General features: G+C 44.5%; 1 protein-coding gene across 8 annotated transcripts in view; it reads right to left on the bottom strand.

The window, feature by feature from the left end:
• LOC118102439 (adhesion G protein-coupled receptor L3) overlaps window positions 1-23,091 on the bottom strand; it is a 202,458-nt gene that overhangs the window by 115,005 nt on the left and 64,362 nt on the right. For all 8 annotated transcript variants that reach the window (XM_035148603.2, XM_035148604.2, XM_035148615.2 and 5 more), the window contains one exon: window positions 12,469-12,682. In XM_035148603.2, coding sequence (XP_035004494.1) covers window positions 12,469-12,682 — 214 coding nt within the window. The remainder of the gene's footprint in view (window positions 1-12,468; window positions 12,683-23,091) is intronic.

A 23,091-nucleotide genomic window follows, 5' to 3' on the forward strand; every position in this document is an offset into this window, starting at 1 on the left:
TCCTCCTGCCTCCTGCAGAGCCTTTGTCATGGCTCATATGCCCATAGATTAAAGCTGAAGGTTTTAATTTCATTAACAATAATTAGTTGCGTGAGCCAAAAAAAGGAGCATAAAGAAAAGTCTGCTTCTGAATCGTCAGGGGCAAAATGTTACCCTCCATCTACGATATAATGCAGACAAATTCAAGCCAAATTTATGGCTCCTCAGGTCTTTGCCAAAATGAAGTTGGTCCACGAGAGAAGGTATTTGCATCATCAGCGGTATGCCTAGTCCACAGCCTCAGTTTTTCTCTGTGAGAGTTTAGGATTGGCTCCTGTTTGGCTCCTAAGGACCTTGGCCTCCTCACGTGTGGACTGATTAACCTCAAACTGCATAAAATAAGCATGATTTGAACAACTCAACTAAATCAAATCAGTAGAGTGCAAACCTCTGCCAAGGCTTGAGAAACCACACTTAAATCCACTAGATTTGATCCGCATCAAAATGTACACGTTCATCGATTCCCTACCCTCTAAATATGTCATTATTCACAAATGATTCACGGAGAAATCAGCAAATGGTCCATGATCCACAACAAAATGTTTCCCTGTCCCAAACTGCATCCAGCCACCAAGTTTTATGGTTAATCCATCCATAACCTCCTTAGTAAAAGTGATTACAGCATAAAATAGAGGCTGAATAATTACTTGAAATAAAAGAAGTTTAAAGAAATAGGAATGTAAATATGTATAATCCATCTGTTAAGGCTACATTTGCCCTGATCCCTGTTGTCAGACCATGTAAATAATCTGTTATAAGTAAGTACACAAACACAAACATTGGAATTGATGAGGTTGAATTTCCACCAATCGCTTTTCTTTTCAAATTCAAAAAACAGATCAATCCAGAATTGCTACAGCACTGCACAGACAAGCTAAGCATCCCGTTCAATTCCCTAACAAGACCATCACCACCCCCCCCCACACCACAGTCATTCAGCTCCCACCCTCTGTCACCCCCACTCCAATGAGCATATACATGACAGAATTAGGTCCATGTCGGCACCCGCAAAAGTCATTGTCGTGCATTATAAAAAAGCGCTTTTTTAAATGGTGAGTGGGCGGCAACACGAGTTGTGCATCTTTATGGTGCCGCACTACTCCGCCGCATCCAAAATCACTTTCCTTAAAAATCGCACCAGACTACGGAACAACCACGGTCCAGTGGCTGAGGAGGCCATTGATGGAATTAAGGCTCATGAATAAGATGCAGCGCGGGGCGAGTGAGAGCTCCCCCACTGTGTAATATTGACATGCTTCCTGGTCAGAAAATAGCCTGGTATAATTAGCTTTCACAAGCAAGTGTGGGGCCAGCGGGAGAGGCCACTCCAGGCGGACAAAACCCTCGAAAGGGAGCGCGCGTGTGCCGCTGAATACGAGCGAGTGGTCGGGCCGAGGTGGAGGGACAATCAGCCCCCGGATCGATGAAAGACAGATCTTTCATCGGAGCAGTTAACTGCCACAAAACATCTCTCCGAAAACACGAGGCTCAGAAAGTGACCGCTCTGAATGCATGCTATTGAATGGTGTTTGCAGGCAGAATTTGTAACCACACTCAGTTGAGTCTAAAAGGGCGTCGGTCTTTAATAGAGATTATTTTCATTTTTTTTTTATGGAGCTGTTGCTAGGATGAATGGGGCAGGGTTGGTAATGCTCAAGGCTAGGAAGGAGGCACTGCACAAAGCTAGCGAAATCACTTTTCTTAGCTTTTACTCTAAAGAATCAAATTTAGAAGACCCTTCTTGTATAGAGGAATACAGAGAACGACCCCAACACCTTTAAAGCCTTGACAAAGGTCATATGAATGATAGAGAAGCCAAAAATGTCTATAGATCCCATTTAAGGAGGATGGCATTGGTGTCAAACTGCCAATTAGCTTGACTGAGTATTGGAACAATTGAAACCGAGTCAGTCACTATCTACTGTCATGGAATCTATAAGCACTGAACGACATGTACAACTTAGTGCAACAGAATCCCTCCAGAACCAAATCAGCTGCTGAGTCTCTTACTGGATCCGTACAGAGTTCAAGTGGTTCAGGCTCCATGAATATTCAGCTCAATGGGTTTGATCAAAGCGAATTATGCAACTGTGCAATGGAGCACCGATCGCAAAAGTGTCATCAGCGTTTTCACTTTAAAGACTGAAACATTCGGTTTTATCCTTTTTTTCAAATTAGCCATGTGGGTGAATTCGAGTCAGCGCACCCTTTTCATCCGCCCGACAAACACGATCATCCCTGTGGCATCTATCACAAGTAGAAGGCCATTTACGAAAGACTTGTATCGGAGAAATCTTCCACACAATTCTCAATGTATCCTCTCGCCAAAATGGAAATGAGACCAGGGTAATAAAACCGGTCCTTTGTGCGGTGCTAACCGTGGGCAGCCATCAGAGAGTCACAAAGGAAACAAGGTGAAACCGCTTCTTGTGTCGCTGCCTTGATTTTGCCACAGCAAGGATAGGGGGGGGGGGGCATGTGGCATGAATGTAGATCCCACTTTGGCTGCCCTCGCATGTACAGCACCCAGAGAATCTGAACAGCGGCTACTCGGTTCATGCCCGAGCGTAAGCCAATTAGAAAGTAGGGTGACGTGACGGAGAGACACAAAGACAGAGCGAGACGTTAAAGTGAAATAGAGGAAAGTGGAGAGGAGTGCTAAGGGGTGCGGGAGGGATTCTGAGGCAAACAGTAATTGAGAGGAGAGGGACAGAGACAGAGAGAGGGGAAGATAGCGGGATTAAGAGAGGTGGAGAGTGGCGTGTAACGCGGGGCTGAGCAACAACTGGACGCTTTCTCGGCCAAGTTTGAGTCATCGGCCGTTTCGGTGGGACGTCAGAACCTCATCCCAGCCCCGAGCTCTGAAAGATGAGTCATTTTCAAGCAATGTTCGATGACGAGCATCAAATTGACACAATCACAAGTTTTAAATATCCGTGACAAATGGTGGGAGTTGTACAACAGAGGGGAAAACCAAGAAAGCTGTGGCCTGTTATTGAGGAAAAGAGAAGTTTGAGTCCTGAAAGAGTAAAAAAAAAAAAAAGCATTGTACGTATTAAATAACGCAGTGAAAGGATAATCTGGCTGGTAAAACATAATTTATCACATTTATTTTAGATGCGGTGAATTATTAAAGCATGACGTGACACATATAACATTAAACATCCAAGATAAATATCTGGGAGGCCTTCCTTTCATTGGCTGAGTTACTGAAGCCATTTACATTTTAAACTGCACTGCAAAACACAGCAGTTATTGACAAAGACGTCCCCCCCCACCCCAGACAGAGAGCAAGAGTGTGGTGGGGTAATCATTTTCTTGTCTGGGAGATTCAGATGTGCAGATGCACTGTGCCAAAGGCTGCCGATGTATCTTGGTGTCTGTGGAGTCACTGAAAGTTTTATTTGGCGACACGGTGGCCCCTCGGTTGCACGCCGACCGCGCAGTAAAAATGAAATGAATTATGTATTACCTTATTTTGATGTTTGCCTTTGTTTCACTTAAGTGATTAATAGGGTTGGATTCCATTAGATATGCTTACTTGCAGCGATGAGGCTGCCCCCTGCCAAAACGGAGACAGCAGTTTGTTTAAGCTGTTTATGTGATCGCATAAACTAACAATTCTCTATTATAATCCTGTTTACATGACACGCAGACAAAATATATTTTTTTAGGAGATGAACTGCCTGCTCACCCTTATCCCATTTAATCAAAACTATCGCAAACATATCACCGCCGCATAATTTTACACTGCCATTTAAAAGGCATTTTGCCAATTATTAAAATTAAATTCAACACTAGTCTTGCCAGACAAGTTGAAAGAAAGGTCATAACTCACGCAGCTGTTGCCCATGGCAACTGGGGGGGGTGGGGGGGTTTGAATAAGGTTAGAGAAGGAAGACTGATGGGAACAAACTGTATGGAGATGATTTAGTATTGTAGAGAAAAGTGAGTTATGAAATAAATTAACAATAAATGACAGACATTGACTCAAGACTTTTTTACTTTGTCTAACAACACATCCGTTAGGAAATCGACATCTCTTTAACCTTATAGTTTTTAATCCTACTTTGTTTGGTCAACAGGTGTCACAGGGGTCACAGTCTAGACCAATGGACATGAGCCTCGGTTGGGTTTTTAAATTCCAATTGGAGTCACACAGTCTGGTTGTATATTGATCTGCAATTTGTATCCATTTCTATGCAAATAGGTTCACCAAATTTTAAAAACCTCACTCACTTTGCACAGGGCTTGAATTAAACCACAGCTTCTGACATGCAAGCTGCCCAGTGGATCAAAATACCGATGGATAAAAGTGCTGCTAAAAATAAATATTCGGCATAAATTACCGGAGCCGTCCACTCACTTCTGTTCACTGCCGACATTCCTCAGGATTACTTCTTCCACTCAGACCCTCAATTAAAGCACCACAACTTGACAATTGCAGATATTCATCTGAAGATCAGAGTGGGAGTAATTTTTTTTTTACGGCGAGGGGGTCGACTGCACAGATGAAAGAACTTTTGGATCTCGTTCCAAAAAAATGAACCATGAATCAGCAAAGGAATGAAGGGGATGTTGTTTTTATCTCGGCAGCGAGATGATGAATAGCAAGCAAAGTCATTAAAGGTCAGTGGAAGTTGCATGCACTCTCCATGTTGGAAGGGGGGGGGTATGGGTCCAGCACTTAAGGGCAGAAGGAAGAGGCGGAGCAGGAGATATCAAATGTGTATGTTGGAACCTGCCTATTAAAAAGGGAAGACGCAGAAGAAGAACATGGATGAAAGCCTGTGGAGCGCAGTGCGGAGAAGGGAACATGTCAGACAGAGGGAAGGGAAAACTCACAGTCTGCTCCCTGCACTCGGACTAACCACCTGCTCCTGTCTGAATTAGCCCTTTCTTTACTGTTTGGACTCATCCAAGTGAAACTCACTCCCATGGCTGACAAATGGACTGAGGCCTCCCACTTCCATCTTTTTTTTTTTACACATTATAAAACCCAATGTTTAGTCAGCCACCACTGTGACGGCTATTAATCTGACACCAGAAGACCCTGCAGCCAGCCCCGAGCTTCCTCTGGGTAAGGCGAAGGAGGCCAAAAATAAAAAACATTTGTGAGAAACGGACAAACTTCTGGATTCTTTGGCAAAGCGATAAACTTGTAGGGGGCGTAATAAAGTCTATGGGGCATTCGGCTTGGAATCCAGAAATGGACCCTGTTACGGTCGATTCAGACCAGTGGCATGGGCAGAGTCCAACCCTGTTTTATCAGTTTCTCCTGAGAGATGCCAATACGCTTCACGCCGCGGAGACGTCCTTAAGCATTTCCCATTTTGCCACTCCGGGATTCGTCCTCCGTCTAAATCACAGTGTGTATGGCCGTGTCTGGAGAACCGGGCTGAGCCTGCTTGAAAATTCCAGCGACTAATTGGGCCAAAATTAAAAGCGGCAGGTTCTTACAGAAGAGGACGGGAGCAGGAATGGAAAAACCAAAAAATGAGACAGGATAATGAAAGTCAGAAGATGTTAGTGAAGGGAGGAAATACAAAATAAAAAACTAAACCTTTTTGATTTAAAAAAGTATTTGCGGAAAGCGGGTTACGTAAGGGGCAGGGGGTGGACAGATGGGAAGACGGTTTAAATTCCCGCAGTAATCCAAAGAGGTTAGAAATGTGTTTGTTTCTCTGCATGTTTGTTTTAGAGCAAAAGGTGGGGTGTCTTTATCTCGTCTCTGTCGGAGCTTTTATTAATATCATTTTGCATATTAATGCTGGCTGCAGAACCGCCCACCCTCCTCTATTTGCTCATAGTCATACAACAGGCAGTTGTCCCCCCCCCTGCTGCGCTCATCGCTCTTGGTTTTTGTTCAGTAATTGTCAGGTGCTCAACACATAATTGTATCATAGAAAAACAGCCTGCAGCCAGGAGTAAACTAGACAAACCAATGACTCTCGCAAAAGAGGAGGGAGGCTCACAGTCAGGACCTCATGGAAACTCTGCTGAGTGATTGATGCAAAATATGCACTTGATATCATGTAATACCCTATGTGCTCTGAAGTGCTTGAATATATTTTGTATTTCCAGTACGAGTGGCCCAGTAGGACTCAAATCGCTAAATGTTGCAGCGGCAGTGGATCATTCCGTATAATTAAAGGACCGCAGCGCCTCTTTTATTACAATCTGCAAAAAGCAAACCTTTGATATAACAGAGCACCTGTGTGATATTTGCACTTTCGACATGGAAGTCATTGTCTCGTTTTCATCTGACATCTCAGTGCGTTTATGTAAAACGTGCCTTTTTAACAAGGGAGGCCACTTGCTGTTATAGGCTCTGGGGGTCATGCATGAACAACGGCCGTATTACTCTCACATCTGCTCAGCTTGATCAGATCTTTGTTAATGTCAATGCGTATTTGCTTCAATTAAAGACTGCATTCATTTTATTTTCAGGCCACGAAATAAATATGCACATTTGTCCAGCTTTGTTTAGACACTAGGAAACAAAGAGCTGCATGGAGGCTTCAAAAACTTACGACTCTAGCATTGCACTTCCATAAGAGGAGACTCACTTATATCAGATAACGCCCAGATATCCTCACTTTATTTGGCTCAAGCTTCATAAAACACTGGTTCCTACATTTCCCAAGGTGCAACTTGATGGAACTTTTCTACACTCAACACATTTATGTGCATTCAAACAGCCAGTTCACTTTTTAATGGTGGCATACTCGGGAATAATTACTCATTAAAACACGGAAAATCTGTTTTCTATACAGATCAGCGTTGTGTTCTTTTATGATATTTTATTTGATGTATCATCCCATTTAAAATATGCAGAAATACATAAAATAATAAATAGATAAATGTATGCCTTTACACAGCACATTGCTAAAAGGGAAAGTGAGGACAGGGCTACATAAAGGTAACAGGAAAATTAGTGACTTTCATAACTCACTTGAGAAACTACTCAATTTCCACATCCTTGAATTGTCGGCAACTAGGCAAAGAATCAACCTCAGATTTCTCCTTTTCCACCCAAAGAACCCACACCCCCAATATCCTGCTCGAAATGAGGGGATTTAAATGAAGATGGGCACAGAGCCGAAGGAGATTCTGCCGCTAATCCTGCCCCCTTGCTCAAACAAATATCTCATCAAATCCTTCAAGTCTGAAATAAGGTCAAAAGCCAAGGATAATGAGAACGGCAACGTATGGGAAAGATCATCTGCGAAGGACAAAGGGATCCTCCCATCTGCTTCTCCTCCCTCATCCCTCAATCACTCCCGTCGCTCTGTCAGCACACGGTCTCATCCGACGGGAGCGGAGTCATTTGTCTTGTGCATCCAACTCAGAGTGCGCCGGAGTAAATAATGGCCCGGAGGCATTTGCTTTCCACATTAATGTCATTAACAGGAAGGCTGTCAAATGTCAACTGTCACAGGGCCATTAGGTTCAAAACCACAGGTTGCATCCATTTGGTTTTATCGCCCTCGAGAGACTCATCAAGCTGTTGTGTCTATTAACCTTCATTCGTGTCATGTGCATAAACACAAACCGCCAGACGATAAAAATATGTTTGTCTTTGTTGCTTGAAGTTTGATGACGCGGCGGCGCGGAGGAACCCGCAGACACCAAAACAATGAATTAAAAATTATTCAAAAAAAAAGACACAAAAAGGAGGGTTTGAAAAAGACAGGGAGGAGAACGTGTTTGTGTGTTTGGATGCGGATGCTCGGGGGAATGTAGGGTTTTGCTCCTTCCTGACCTGCTTTTCTCCTTCAGGGGTCATGCACCAGCCTGCCACAATGCTATCTGCTGTCCCTTCAGGTGCCTGCCGAGGTCTCCTGTGATATCAGGTGATATATAGCTTTGATATAGCCTGTAATTACTGGCCGTGAAGGCCAGGCCGCCTTGGGGGGGAAGACAGAAAAAAGAAGGGATACTGTGGGGCTGTGATGAGAAAAAAGGTTTCACTGTTGTTTGATAACACGAGTGTCCGGAGTCTCCAGCAAATTCAAACATTGGGAAGTGGAAGTGGATCTGGACGCGTGTTGGAGAGAAGCAGATACAACAGACGCCTCAGCTCCCAAACAATAAGCTCCAAAAATATCCCACAAGGGAAGAGCAGTGATTATAAAATCACAGAGAGCAGCCTGTGTGTGTGTGTGTGTTTGTGTGTAATATGCAAATGCTCTCCAATTGTGCTAAATGGATGTTTGGTAGCAGGCTTCAATAACAGCTTCATTAGCCTCCATCGAGCTGGCAACGCGGCTCCACCTATAGGCGACGTGTTTATCTGGACGCCCGAGGATCCTGCGGAGCCGTGACACTCGCGGTGAAGGGGCGGGACGGCGGCTGAAAGGGACCCATTGATTTCGGCCTGTCACAGTTGGGTGCGAGACAACCTTCGTCTTGAGAGGCATTGCAGCACTCGCAATATCACTGACGCGCCGGGTGCTGTAAGCTCTCACTTGAAACACCTTGCCGTGGAGGCCCTGGTACACACACACACTCATTAAGTGGGCTAAACTGGAAAAAGGCAGTGCTTGGGTTTGATAGCTGAATATCAATGGGGCACTCTCAGTGGCCTGGGGGGCCGGGGGGGTGGGGGGTTGAACTCCCTGAATGTGTATTGACAGCCCGCGAGAATCGGTGACATGACTGGGCATTTGCCGGAGACGGATGCGCGCCTGGCACAGAGACTAAGCCGGCAGCCGCTTGGCTCCTCTTCAGACGAGATGTGAATGCTAACTACCTCGCTTGCCAGTCGCCACGACTTAACCGGTGCCCGCAGGAGAGGCAGGTGTTAGACACCGGCTAGAGGGGGGGGGGGAGAAACGTGCAATGCTATCACTGCACTCACAATCATGCTAATTAGAGTTTAACCCAATTAAGGTCATATTTAGATTATTACACTTTAACCAGGTGACTTTTTGTAAAATTAAGACTGAAATGAGATTAGTCTCCAATATTTGAACCAACGAATGTGTCCCAATTGAATATTGAATATTAATGAATCTACACGCAAACAAGTATTTATGCCAATTCGACACCACAAACAACAAAAGCATAAATGAAGCGTGTCCGTTTTCTGTGTTGGTTTTGTTTTCCATCGCCAATAACAGCTAATCAAACGACTCATGGAAAACACCATTAGGGAAAATCAGGTCCCTGCAAAGCAAGTGTCTCCAGGCACAGATCTGGAAAGGCAACAAAAAATATAAAATATTATGCTGCATTGAAAGCATAACTATTCAACATATAAATGGAAGGAATTTGGAACAACAGAGTCATTCCAGAGCTGGACAATCGTCTTGGTAACAGAAGTGACCAGGAACCCCTCAGTGAAGGTTTTCAACAGTGACAGGATTGAACTTCTTGGCCTCAATTTTAAGAGTTTAACAACCACAATAGCGAGTATTGTGTTCATATACATTTTTTACAGATTTTATTTGCAAACATTTATAATATGTTTTTCCTTGCAATTATTCTAAGGTATTTCCATGTAGTTTGAGAGTAAAAAGTGAATTTAAATTATTTCAGCCTTACGCTGCAACATAAAGTCTAAATGGGTGTGAACATTCCCTGGATGCACCGTATATGCTTTAATCAGATTCATTACATTGTTTCCAGAGATTAAGTTATAGTGTGTGTGTGTGTGTGTAAACATATTGCATTGGGTGTATAGAGAGAGATTATGAGATTAGAGGGGAAAATCCATCTGAAATATTAACGACAGACTGCCGATATTGACTAACCGGAAAATATATGGTATAAATCAGAGAGCAAAACTGAAATAACCTCATGTATGTGACATTGTTTTTTCATATCGCTTCATCCTCGCTGATGCACGTGCGTTATTCATCTTAACACCAAATACATGGAGTCGGCTCTCGGTGCCCCGGCTGTAACCTCTGCCTCCATCACTATTTTAAGACCGACGCTGTTCAAATTGCTTGTTGCTGTTTTGTGTTGTCATTTTCTTTTTAACCCCCGTGAGCTTAGCCGCAGGTACCTAGCAACGGCTCTGACAGCCCAACAATGAAATAGTCGGGGGTGGCATTCATCTTTCTTTTTTTCATTTTTTTCCATGCTAACCAATCGCATGCTAATGTGCGGTTGTGTTGCTCCAGCCACACATATCATTGAATCCTCACGCTCCCATCTCCGCTTTGGCACCCTCCCTTTAAAACCGATTTCAATTCCACCCACACCTTCCATCCACTTAGCAGCTTCCTCTCCCAAGACAAAAGGCGAGAATCAGGTTGTAGTTACCTTTTTCGCGCCAGTGTGAAGCTCGTTAGCATCGAGATGGTAAAAAAAAAAAAAAAAAAAGTGCTTTTCCCTCGAACGCTATCTTAGTTTTGTGTTCTTGACAGAAGCAGACCCATTGATTCATTCCTGCAGGGATTTTTAGTCTGAGTGGGCGGCTGCAGAACAATGGAGCTACAGGGTGCAACAATTATCTGACAACATGTTTCAAACTACCTCTTTTAACCATCAGCTGCCTTTCACGCGGCTGATTATCTGAACTCCGTGGTACCAAACTAAAAAGCCAAGAGCAATTGTTCGACACGGCCCGGAGCTCCATTAGGATTCTCAGATTCCACAATGTGGAGCTGAAGCTTTGGAAAGAGAAAGAGGTGGACATACGTTAAGCTGTGGCAGTAAAACGGAGACAAATGTAAACGCCGAGCAGCAATTTAGATAAACTCCATTCCTTCTGAGTGCTCAAGGGTGTTTTAACCTCAAAGGCAAGAGAAACTATACTAAGAATGATATCCACGAGAGGAGTCTTCATTTTGCTCTAAGTGCTGCAATAAGTCAACACAAGACTGTGCAAGTTTGACTGTGCATATACTCACTCCGCACTCGCCCTGAGCTCTCACATTCTCTTGTAACCAGACGACTTGGTTAAAATCCTGAAACTCCTCCATATTAGGGCTGTATACGATAGTTCACATCCACGGTTCGGACCTTCGTCTTCGAGCCACGGCTCCGTTCACACCTCGTTTTTTTGTAGTGGCTATAGTGGATCTTCAACAACCAACAACTCAGGAGAGTAAACAGAAAGAGGAGTGTCCGTGTCGCTTCAGTAACATCAGCGTTCCCATTTACACTACGTACGGGGCACTCAGGGCACCATCGATGGGTCAAGTCGGTCAGTCTCTCGGGCATAAACCGGCCGGGAGCTCCAGGGAAACTCCACAGGGAATAAATCCACCAGATGATTTCCCCCCCGACTTTGGAGAAACGAGGCGTCTGCTCCCGAGCGGCGGAAACACACAGACTTTCACAACGCACTTTTGTAAAAGTAAAAACACACGATCCTCTCCGACCTGCACACTGGTGGCTCTAAAGCTGCTGGTCACTTCTGTGTGTTGGTTCAGATTACGCAGGGCTGTGATTGGACGCTCATATGCACACACGCAACTCATCAAGCACATTTGTGTTTTGACAAATACCTGATGATGTATTCATAGTGTTTCAAATCAACATTGATTTGTGCCAGAAGAAATGTGCGGCTGGTGTAGACAAGCAGGTGTGATGAGTTGCATTGCTCTTTGGGGTTCTTGACTTAATTAAACTATATATATGTACCATAGTGTTTACCCAGATAGAGGCGTGTGTATTTATTATATAAAAAAAAAAAAGACATGTTCTTAACATAACAGTAAGTTCTCCATTTAAAACAGTATGGACAATAGAAATACATGGACAGCAATATCCTGACTATTGACCTTCTAATTTCCATAATGACATTGACATGAGTTGCTGACGGAATATTTCATCTGTATTTACATGTAACAGAGCACAGTGTGATTAAGACTCATGTCAACATTACGCGCTCCTACTTACTGTGAATACTCAGTCGGATGTTACATTGTGATTATTGTGTACATATATGTACACAATGGGACTAAACTCACAATACTCCACATGACTACATTCAATTATACATTTTCCGAGTACGACCTTTGGATTAATGTAAAACAGAAACTGCTGTGTACGTGCGGGTCGTCTAAATCTGGTTCATATCATAACATTGCTGTCTAATCCATGTAAACATGAAAAACTGGTCTCAAGCAGAAGTGCATTTATTTCTGCTTCGGCAAAGCTAAGGTGTGAATAACAGCATCTCATTGCCTGAGGACTGATGATGTTTCTCTAACAAACAGCTACTTCAGTCAATTACTTAACAGTATTAAACATTTTACTTGCGAGTGTGAGTTTGTGTGATTTTGTGTGTGTGCAAAACATCCAAATGTTCACGTTCCAAACAACTCTTTTTTTTGTTACTATCGTTGATAGATCTTTACAATACCTACAAAAGAAAGAGGTGTTTTAAATAATTCCATTAAGTAATACGTCTGCTAACTAAAATATTCTTCTTGATATACTGTGTGTTACAGGAAAATGCCTTCTCACCTTTGGGACATGATCTTGTACGCGTCAGGCAGGTAACACCTCGTGTTTTCCATTTGTGCTGGGTCCGCGTCGCAGATCTTATCATCGGTGCGGCCGTAGTTGGCGCTCTCGATCATGATGACGTCGGTGCCCGGGCAGCGCAGCTCGATGGGGTAGCTCTCGCACGACAGCTCCCTCCTCACCACGGCCATGGGGATGGGCGCTCGACTAAAGGCTGCATAAAGAAAAGAAACAAAACACAAAACGTAAGAATTTGTTATTTTACATAATCTCTTTTCTACTCTGGATAAAGGATTTCCGCTCTTAAGTATGAAAACAACTTTATGCAGGAGTTGCAGTCAGTGTTGAATAAATAGCAACAAAAAAAAAGAATCTGTATATTCCTGCAGGGAAATAGGAGAACAGATGGGCGGCCCCTGCAATCAAAAGGTCTGACTCCGAGACATATGAGAAGAGGTTGTCCACCCTGGTCTGAGAGTGTGGGCGGACAGGATGCTGCCTGCGCGGAGTGGGAGGATGAGCGATATAACAAAGGGCCCTCGAGAGGCCGGGAGAGGTGGAGAGAGGGAGACTGACACAAATCAAACGTAAGGAAATAGACGCGCTGTTTGCATTTGAACGCAGGAGGAAAATAAACGTTCATTACAGGTGCGTTCGGCTGAGAAATTAGAGACAGACAGAAACACGGAGACAAAGAAACCACAGCAGACGGTGTCTCATGTAAATTGTTAAACTCCCCCACACACACACACACACACACACACACACAACTAGAATCTATAAATCACACAAGCTGCTCCGTTCACTGTATTCTAAGGTGACATGGTGCACTTAAGTGAAGCTACATGCGAACAGGAGGTGCTCGCTGCCTCCAGCCAGAGCTGAGAGTCTGTTTGGCAAAAGTCGACTGTTTATTGCGAAGCCAAAATGGCCGGGAGGGCGAGCGAGGGCGAGCGGCGGCGGCCTGGAGGTTGCTGTTCCCCCCTCTCCTTCGCACAGGCACACGCGCGCCCACACACGTCTGCAGAGGCCTGGACTCGTGCACCAAGCAGGCACGTGCACAGCACACAGCAGACCGGGGGTGTTGTGTGTTTACAGCGAGAATAAAAAAAATAAGCGAGATTCGTAAACACTGGCCTGGGTGACAGTAGGAGGACTGTGGCAGTTATAGATTTGTTTTAGAAACATCCTTTCAGACGAGCGCGCTGCCAGAGCCACCGCGAGATGACGTGCGGCGCGGACGTTCATCACAGAGGACGGAGCGAGAGGCGGCGAGAGAGAGAGACTGTTTCCACATGTGAAAATAAGGCCAGGCCACATCACCTGAGATCAATATGATGAGTAATCGTCACAGTTATCCAGGGATCAACAAGGAAAGTTGTTTTTTAAATAAACGTCTGAGCTAAATTCAAAATCCCAAAAGCCACAGTTTCCTACTTTGGCTTCTTGGAATTGCAAAGATTTATTGTCATTGTAAAAAATAGCACAATGAAATTCGAAGGGCAGCCCCTAAAAGAATGATACACACACACACACATTCCTTCACACACACACACACACACATCTGTCCACATTCAATATTAATAATTAAATAATACAAATAAAGATAAAAACCAGTTTAAGAGCATTGTGTTATAAGCATCTTAAAAAGCAGAGTGAAAAATAAAAGGCAAAGCCAAAAATAAACCAGTTAATGCAGGTTTAAATTACTCCATGTCTGATTACCAGTTTAAGTAAGTTCTAGGTTGACGTGGCAGTGGGTTGGGACACTGTTTTTAGGTATTTTAAACTTTAATATAACCAAGTAATTGTTTCAAAGTCTTAGACAGCTTTTTAAATGATATCCTCACATAAAAGGAAAACAGGAATTTAGTATTAGAGTTCATGATATAGGCCCAGGTACAGGGACAGGTGGTCATTAGACTAAATTCTTTATCTACAATCTGCTATTTTCCGTAGCAATTAAAATATGCCTAAAATGAAAAAAAAAATCTCCATAGCAGAAAACACAATGCCACACGCTGAGGTGAAACAACAAAAGCAGCCGCTCATCATCGTGTCATTTGATTTTGTCTCATAAATCATTCAAGCCTTCGACACAGCAAAGCGTGCCATTGAAACGGGCACCGATCGGAAATAATTGTATTCCATTTGGTGATGAAAGCCATCAATTATCCTCCTCTTAATGGGGAGATTTATTCCGCCCCCCCGCCTGAAAAGGTGCTGGTCTGGATCGCGCCAAACTTCTGCGAGGCTGACGACGGCGAAGGAAAAAGGGAGAACATGAGTCGACTACGCCAGGTGCACTTCAATAAACCACACTTGAAAAAGGACAATCCTGCCTTTTTGTTTATCGATTTTTTTTGTGGGTTTTCTCCTTCTTTTGGGAGCAGGAGAAAAAAAAAAAACACAAAAAGTGCTATCAAATTAAGAATCGTATACAACCGTCCATTAGGGAAATTGATTAACGAGATGTGTATGATTTGTTAAAAAGGTTAGAATAAGTCCTTTAAGTTTTGCGACCCTGCAGTGACAAGGGCTTGATTCATGCCAGTGTCCTCAAAGGAAAGGGCGAGCACAACCCCATCAGCATGGGCACCAGCAATCCCCTAATGTAAGTGAGTCAACGCATGCCAGTGATGTCTCGGATTACCCGGCTAGTCAACAACCGTAGTGTAATTACATTTGTGCCCGGGGGGCGGTGATTGATAGGGCTCATATTCCTCGGGGCGCCAGAGACAGCGTCCTGTCCCACTTTCGCACGTACCGCCGCCGTCTAACCTGAACACGTCGCGGAACGGAGCTATCGAAAATCGAAAAAAAAGCTCTTATTGAAACTCCATTGTCTTATCCAAGTTCCCGTGTTCTGCTCACTTCATCGCTCTTCCTCCCTCTGCAGCTACTTCTTTGGAGGAGCATTTATATGCAGTGTGTATCTCTCCACTGCAGATTCTCCCTGGATAATTCTTCTGACAAGTGCACTGCTGAATCTAAGGGGGAGTAGTAGTTTGTAGAAAGAAAGCCGTGAGGGTCACGCTGGATACTTCCATCACTTTCGCACCAACAGGATGCCGGCGAATGACATAATTCACAAATGAATATTTCCCAGAAAAAAACGCAATTACTCACCAAAAAGGGCAAAGAGAAAGGTCAGGGAGAAAAATGGCCATTCGGAAAATGTCGCTCCCCCGCAGAGCTTTTTAAAAACCACTCTGACGGGGAAATGGTTCCGAGTTTTGATTGTGGGTTTGTTAATTGTGATGCTTACACATTTTTGTTGCAGTTTAAAAGCCCGAGCTTATTCCTGGGCCACTGACACAGAGCTCAGACCCATTACCTTCATCGGAGCCAGCGGGCACCGGAGTGTAGACCGAGCGGAGTAACAATGACATTTAAAAGTCATCATTAGTAACAAAACAGGGGCCTGCGGGGGGGGACCTTTTTTTTTTTTTCATTTCGACACCCAAGAAAAAGTGAGCGAGAGCGAGTTCAACCACCGCACTCCATCGCAACGAGCCGCCGTCACTCGGATGAACAGATGTCGCGGACACGTGACGGGCTCCCGACAAAAAGAGAAACAGGGTTTTAGATCGTTTTCAGACTTTAAGTGAAGTGCCGAGTGGATAACTCCCCAACAAATAATGGTCCTTTCTGCATTTATAGTCTGGCAAAGCACCAAATATGTTCCTGGTAAAGGGTCTGTTAATTTGTGAAGATCCCATTTTTTATCCCCTTAAAATGAAAGGCTCCAATTTTGTAGCAGATGATGCAGAGTTTAAAACTTTGTGTGCGAGTGTGTGTGTGTGTGTGTGTGTGTGTGTGTGTGTGTGTGTGTGTGTGTGTGTGTGTGTGTGAGGGGTTGAAATTCAAATGAACTCCACTGAATCAATGTAAGATAAATGGATGAGAGGGGAGGGGAAGGCAAAGGGAGCTGATTCAACAGATCAAATGTCTTTTTTTTTGCCGACCGACTTTCCGCCGGATGGGCCCGGCCCCCACAGCTAGTGATTAATTAGCACACGAGTCCGGATAACGTTATTTGATTAGACCAATGGGAGCCTGTCACACCCACTTCCTAGTTCGCAACAAATGACATTTTCTGGCGAAGGAAAAAAAAGTCAATTTGCGACAAGGAGGAGAAATCTTCTGAGCTCGGAAAAGAGGAAAAAAAAAAATAGTACAGCATCTTCAATAATGCATAAGGGATTATTTATCTTGGAGTGAGAAACAGTTCAGGCAAATTGTTCTCCCAAGTAAATTACGTTTACATATGGCCTAAGGCGAGCAAATTCTCAGGGGCTTTTCACAAGGAGTGCGAAATGATCCAGGAACTGAACTGTCAGAGAACTCTGCAGATCGAGCGTTTAAGACAACGGCATCGATGAGAAACGACGTTTGTGCCGCGCGAGAGTGGCGGCAGAAGTTGCTCCACGCCGGTCGGAGCAACTTCTGAGAAAGTATCGGGGGCTTTTAAAAAAAAAAAAACGAGCGTGAATAAGCAGTTTTATTGAAATGTGCGAGCGGATGACGGATGGCACATCGGTAATGATGAATTCATGAGCCCACCGCGGGAGCGAGCGTGACAAACTCCTCAGAATCGACTTGATGGCTTATGACACGTTGACCGACGATGCTGCTAAGCACAATTAGCATTACTCATTGTGACAGGATCCAGATATCCATTCCAACGCAGGCCAATGAACGAGCCATTTGTTTTGCTTCCACTCGCCGTCCGCTGACACACATTTGAACACATTAATTGGCAACACACCACGCGCTTGCAAATTCCAGCAGAGGGAAAAGACTGATGTTGGTTTTTTTTGTGGGTTTTTATTTTTTTGCAGGGCAGCAACATGCAAATGCGACTTTCAAGCTGTCAATCAAACTGGCCGTGATGCCAGTGGGGAAATTAGCACTTCGGTGTTAACAAAATCGCTACAGAGGGAGAAAGAGAGACTGTGCAACTGTAATAACCTGCTGCAACTTCTTCAATCATCCTCAAACGGTGAATATATTTGACGTTTTTCTATGAGGAACCAACATTAGACATCAATCGTATATGAAACTGACAAGATAGCAGGCGTGGCGGAGCGGCGCTGCGCTTCTCCTCCCCCCCCCGTAATGATGTATTGACACAATAAAAGTTAATAACTGTGAAAGTTAATAAATTGGTCGCTGGATGGGGAGAAATCTGCAGCGCACAGCAACTTCCCTGTGTGACGCGGCTCCAGGAGACAGTCACCTCATGTTTGTGCACACGCACTACCCGAAACAAATACATCCCTCCATAAAGCCTTGATTCACATGCTCAGAACACAGAGGTGAAGAAATCTCTCCGTCCAGCGGGCACTTCCATTTAATTAATCACTACTTCAATTCATTAAGTGCATATAGCTGTGGCGAGAGGAGAAATGGAAAAAAAAAGGGGAATAGGAAGCGAGTCTTATGTTCAAAACCACTTCGCTGTGCAAATTACAACAAATCCGTTTCTCCGGTCAAATCCTCTCTGGCTCAGGAGAAATCTGCCGTTCCCCTGCAGTTTTGCATTTATATTCAGATTGGTCTTAAAATTCATCAGATGTAATTGGAAATTTGTATTTAAAAAGAAGAAGAAGAAAAAAACACAGCTCTGAGCCAATTCTAGCCATTTTCCAGTTTTCTTTCCTCCCTGAGTGTAAACAGAGCAGAGCGACGTGTCCTGCTTCCTATCAGCGAAGTGGCATTTTGTCAGACGGCCCGGGCCGGAGGTGAGTGTGTGGCGCTGGCAGCTGTCGCGGGCGGTGGCTCCAGACAGTGAGCCGGGCTTTGTTCGGCTCCCGTCATGTCTGACATCGTTTTGCTGTTTCCTCTCCTTTCACTGCCTCCTGCCTCCTCATTCCCTCCCTACCGCTCGCTCTCCCTCCTTCCTGTGACCCACCCACATGTGCCGGCATCACTGAAGGGAACATCTCAGCCACGACTAATGCACCTTGGCCCCCACCTACTGTACGCTGCCTCCTAGGCTTAAATGAACACAATCTCTGTCACACAAACACATCGGAGATACACACTGACACACACAGACACACACAGACACAGGACTCCCAGCACAGGCATGACTCAACATGCCCCCATAGTAACACGTGCCCTGATAGTAATTGAGGTCAAAGAAAAGAAACAACAGGCTGATTTTTTCGTCTCGTGTGAGGGGGAGCGAGGTCTTTTTTTTCCCCGCTCTCACTCTTCTTTTACCACCACAGCATCAAATGGAATTGCCCAACAGCTCACTGGAGGCAGCAGCCGGGCTAAGTTTAGCACGGTGAACTGAGACAAAGTGCAACCTCCACTGATCCCGAGCCGCTCAGGAAACAGAGGTGGCTCGGTGTTTAGACGAGAGCAACACTAATGTGGACGTAGCCGGTCAATCGATATGAATAACAAACATGAATTCTTTCTAAAAAAACATCCTGCAGGTGGCGGATTTAGTGAGAGCAGGTTTGTGCTGCTGTTGATGGTGTGATACTGTCAAGTTTATATTTTATGGACACGTTTTTCCAAAGGTACTCTTCTTAAACACCTCTTTCCACCAATCAGCCATTGATGAATCATCTCTTAAAATGATAATATAGCTTAAAAATGACCAAAGCATCTAAGTCCACCTTATGTATGCACATTTTATTCAAAACATATACGCATAAGTGCAAAGCAGGGTTATCTCTATGGAAAAATAGGTGTATATTTATTATTTCACTAGAAAGAGAGAAGTAGTGGTCCCCAGGATACGGACTGAATATATCACAATGTGTATTTTTTATACGATGATATGTGCTTTGTACAGAAAATCGTCCAATCTTGAAAATGTTAACAACTGTATTAAACAGAGGTATTAAATATAAATAAGCCAAACCAAAGAGAGTACAAAAAGACCTCCTAACTGCAGTTCAGTGTAGTTGACCTCCTTGAGTAAATGTAAAGTATGTGTAGTGTATTTACTATTAGATATTCTCCTGTGAGAAACACTGAGAAATGCCTTCTATTCATTTTCAGTTTGTCTGTGACCCTGGTTAACACCAACCAGCATTTTTCTGATGGTAAAAAGCAAATATCAAAACCTAAAGGATTAAAAAACAATGCACAGTTGTCCCCCTTATCTCCTCCTTAACTTTAGGAAGCAGCATGTACGTGAACACGTGTGTCACCGCCAATCGCAACTTGGCGAAATGAAGAAGCTCTCCGTCATCCTGTCCACGTGAGATAAATGACAAACCAATAACAAGGGCACTTAGAAAATCCATTCTCTTGTAATGAATAAAGAAAACAGGCAATATCGCGGTGTGAATAGATCCCTGGGGTTCTACTTATTATACTGGTATTAATACTGGAATGGGGTGAACTCCAGCACAAGGCTATACTGGCCACCAGGTTCGCACCATCTGTCACAACCAAACGGAAAAATAAAAAACTTTTTCCGCCGTGGAACATCGTGATGTTTGTGTCTGTGATGGTAGTAAAAAAAAAAAATACCACTTTATCCGAAATGACCTCAATCAGTGGAAAACCGCTAAATTAACCCAACATCCCACTCCACTCCACACTCCATCACTTGCACATGCAATAACCCATAATTAGTTAGAGGCTGGTATTTTTCCAACTTGAAACGAGCCGGAACGGGAGGAGAGACAGTAACACAATTTGCACGAGGCGGCATATTGGCTGTTGATGAAATTTTCCCCTTTTTGTGTTCTTCATGAAAGCCGCGCATGAAAGTCTCTGGCCTTGTTTTGGAATTTAAGGGGGTTGAGAGGAAAACAAGGAAACTAAGGCCAACGCTCACTTTGTCCTTGTTTGAATTTGTCTGCACTCCATTTCATCAAAAGTATCCTTGCACAACTCGTTGGATTAGATTGTAACGGTTTGTTTTCCGTGGCACAGCGTGTTCGCAAAAAAAAAAAAAATTCCCCCTCCTCATGCTCCTGCAACTGTAATCTTTGCTGCAGTGTAATAACCGAGGGGCAAAAAGCATGAATTAATACCAATTAAAGCCCCGTGCTGTCGTGTTTACTTACATAATGAACAAAAACAATGATTTAAATGACAAAATTAAAATACCATTTCATGCATATTCATCTGTTGTGTATTTCTGGGGTTTCCGCAAACTTCTTACTTCTCCGATCGTTTGTGTCGGAGCATATGTAGCACTGGGCTCTTAATTGGGTTTTACTGCAGCTAGTCCTACATGCAGGGATTGATAAAAACGAGTATCTAGACACTGTCCACGCTCACACCGAATCCCCGGAGAGATATAATTCAAAGGTGTTTGAATCAGTATGGATAATAGTAGGTTGAAGCAGGGGGAGCGGTGAAGGCGGGGGTGGGGTGCTTGCCCTATATACTGTAAGAACCCAAAGGGTGGTGCAATATCATGTGCCGGGTGGCATCAATAGATTAAAGGCCGTCCGTATCTGTGCTTAACTGCGACGGGCTTCTTTTGTTCACTCCCCTGTGGTTTGTTCATACTTACATGTGTGTTTGTGCTTGCATGTGCTCACCTTAATACATTATGCATTGGAAGGGGGGTGTTTCTCCCTAGAGGAATACTTCTATCTGGTGCATACACCTACACGTACAAAATGTGACACTGTTGAAGGCAACAGTAATTTTTAAATCAGACCCCCCTCGCTCGTTCCGTCTCGCTTCCTCCCCCTTCCCGAGCTGCAGCATCACTCGCAGGGTGTAGCACCTAATCAATCTTTTGTCAATCCCCCCCCCCTCGGCGTCCCAGGCTGTCCTCTGATTTACTATACGCCACATCATATGCCAGTTTGGTGGTTTCATACCATATGAGAAGAAAAGTATTTGTCAGCGGAGTAACTGCGCCGGGAAAAGGAAATCTGCGAGTTGCGGTAAAGGTGGATTTGTGAAAACAAGACAAAGGGAGAAAAGTGAGATGAAAACAAATATGGAGACAAAAACCAGTGAGATAAATGTTTTGAAAAAAAGTGATTCCCAAACCACCCACAGAGTGAAAAGTAATCTCATTCCATATGCGTGCAATCAAGGCAGTGCTGCAGAAATTAGCCTGGGTGGCTACGCTAGATCTGGGACACGCGGCGACGCTCATCTGCTTTGATCATCTTTTTCTTCTGCATTCAAAGCGACAGGTATCAGATATGGAGTTATTGTGTGGAGATAATGAGCGGGGGGAATATGGATGAAGCAACATGTACGCGGCGCCAGCGCCACAAATCAACTGGTCGCAACTCGGAACACGCGGCGTATTGGAAAGAACCCGACAACGAGCGTTAGGGAGCATGAGAGTTTTCAGCGAAACGTGCCACACGTGCGTTCACACGTAGCAGGCGTGGAGCTGTGGCGCGATACAGCAACACACCGAGACAGGTTTGTGCCTCCATAACTGATTATTCATTCGGCAAAGCTGTGACTGGAAAACAGGGGAAGCTTCGAAAAAGTTGCAGGTTTCCCCTTAAAACGTGTTTAAAATCTAAACTGGTCCCACAACCTGCCAGAGTCATCAGGACATCAATCGATCGAGACTCGCGAGTCTCTGCACCTTTACCTTGAGACTTATTCCATTTAATCTCAGAAACGCCAACTGTGCGTACGTGACTCTCTGTACATGATGTAGGCCTCAAATCCTTTTGAGTGTGTCCCCCGAGGCCGGACATTTTTAACACATGACCAATTTCTATACATGAATAAATAATGTTACACTTATGTTTCATGCACACAACAACCATGTAGAAGGGGGGATATAATTATTTGGGGCAATATGTCACAAGGGGATGCATTACGTCATTTGAATGGAGATTTATGGGAGAACTACTGCTTTTCAGTTAGGGTTCAGATGTTGCAATGAAGCAGAATTAGATCTTGAAAGCTGCAGAATGTGTTTGTATTGTGATTTAGCGCTACGGGTCAAATCCAGACCTCCCAGTCGTGGTCCCCACCATGACCCCGGCACAAAATAGCCACCATTGTATGTGTGGGGCTGTGATGCAGCTGAGAAACATCTGCAGTGCGCCTATAACAAATGGCATGTCGCGTCGCTGGATGCTGCCGCTGCCTGCTGTGGAATGACATCGCTCACTCTGCCTCTCCGGTTTCAGCCCTCTCCTCAGTCCGGCCCGTTGCAGAGAAAGAAGTGTATTATCACCCTGAAAAAGGATCTCCTTCTAATCCCCCCCCCAACCCCACCCCACCCCCTCTTCCTCCTCCTCCTCCCGCCACCACACGTGGGGCCGTGATCACAGAGGCCCGGTGCATGTGTGTGTGTGTGTGTGTGTGTGTGTGTGTGTGTGTGTTAATGTGTGCAGAGCGAGGGAGGCGAGAGGGAGTGCACCGCTGGGGAATGTGCACCTGCAATTTTTCTCATTCGACACAGTCGGCCTTTTGTCGGGTCTCCGGCGTAGAGAGGGGGGAGACGTCTGTGAAAGTTATGACTCCTGGCCTCAACCCCCCACCTCCCTTAAAAAGACATCTTCACTGGGGTATTCTCCATCTCAGTGGAGAATAGTCCACGTCAGGGAAGGGAATGTGGAGGATAACAATCCAATGGACGACCCAGACAGTTTGGCAGAACATAAGCAAACTCGCACACACAACCGGGAGCAATTAGATGTAAAC

The sequence above is a fragment of the Hippoglossus stenolepis genome, chromosome 23 (assembly GCF_022539355.2).
Source record: "Hippoglossus stenolepis isolate QCI-W04-F060 chromosome 23, HSTE1.2, whole genome shotgun sequence".
Taxonomy (NCBI): Eukaryota; Metazoa; Chordata; class Actinopteri; order Pleuronectiformes; family Pleuronectidae; genus Hippoglossus; species Hippoglossus stenolepis.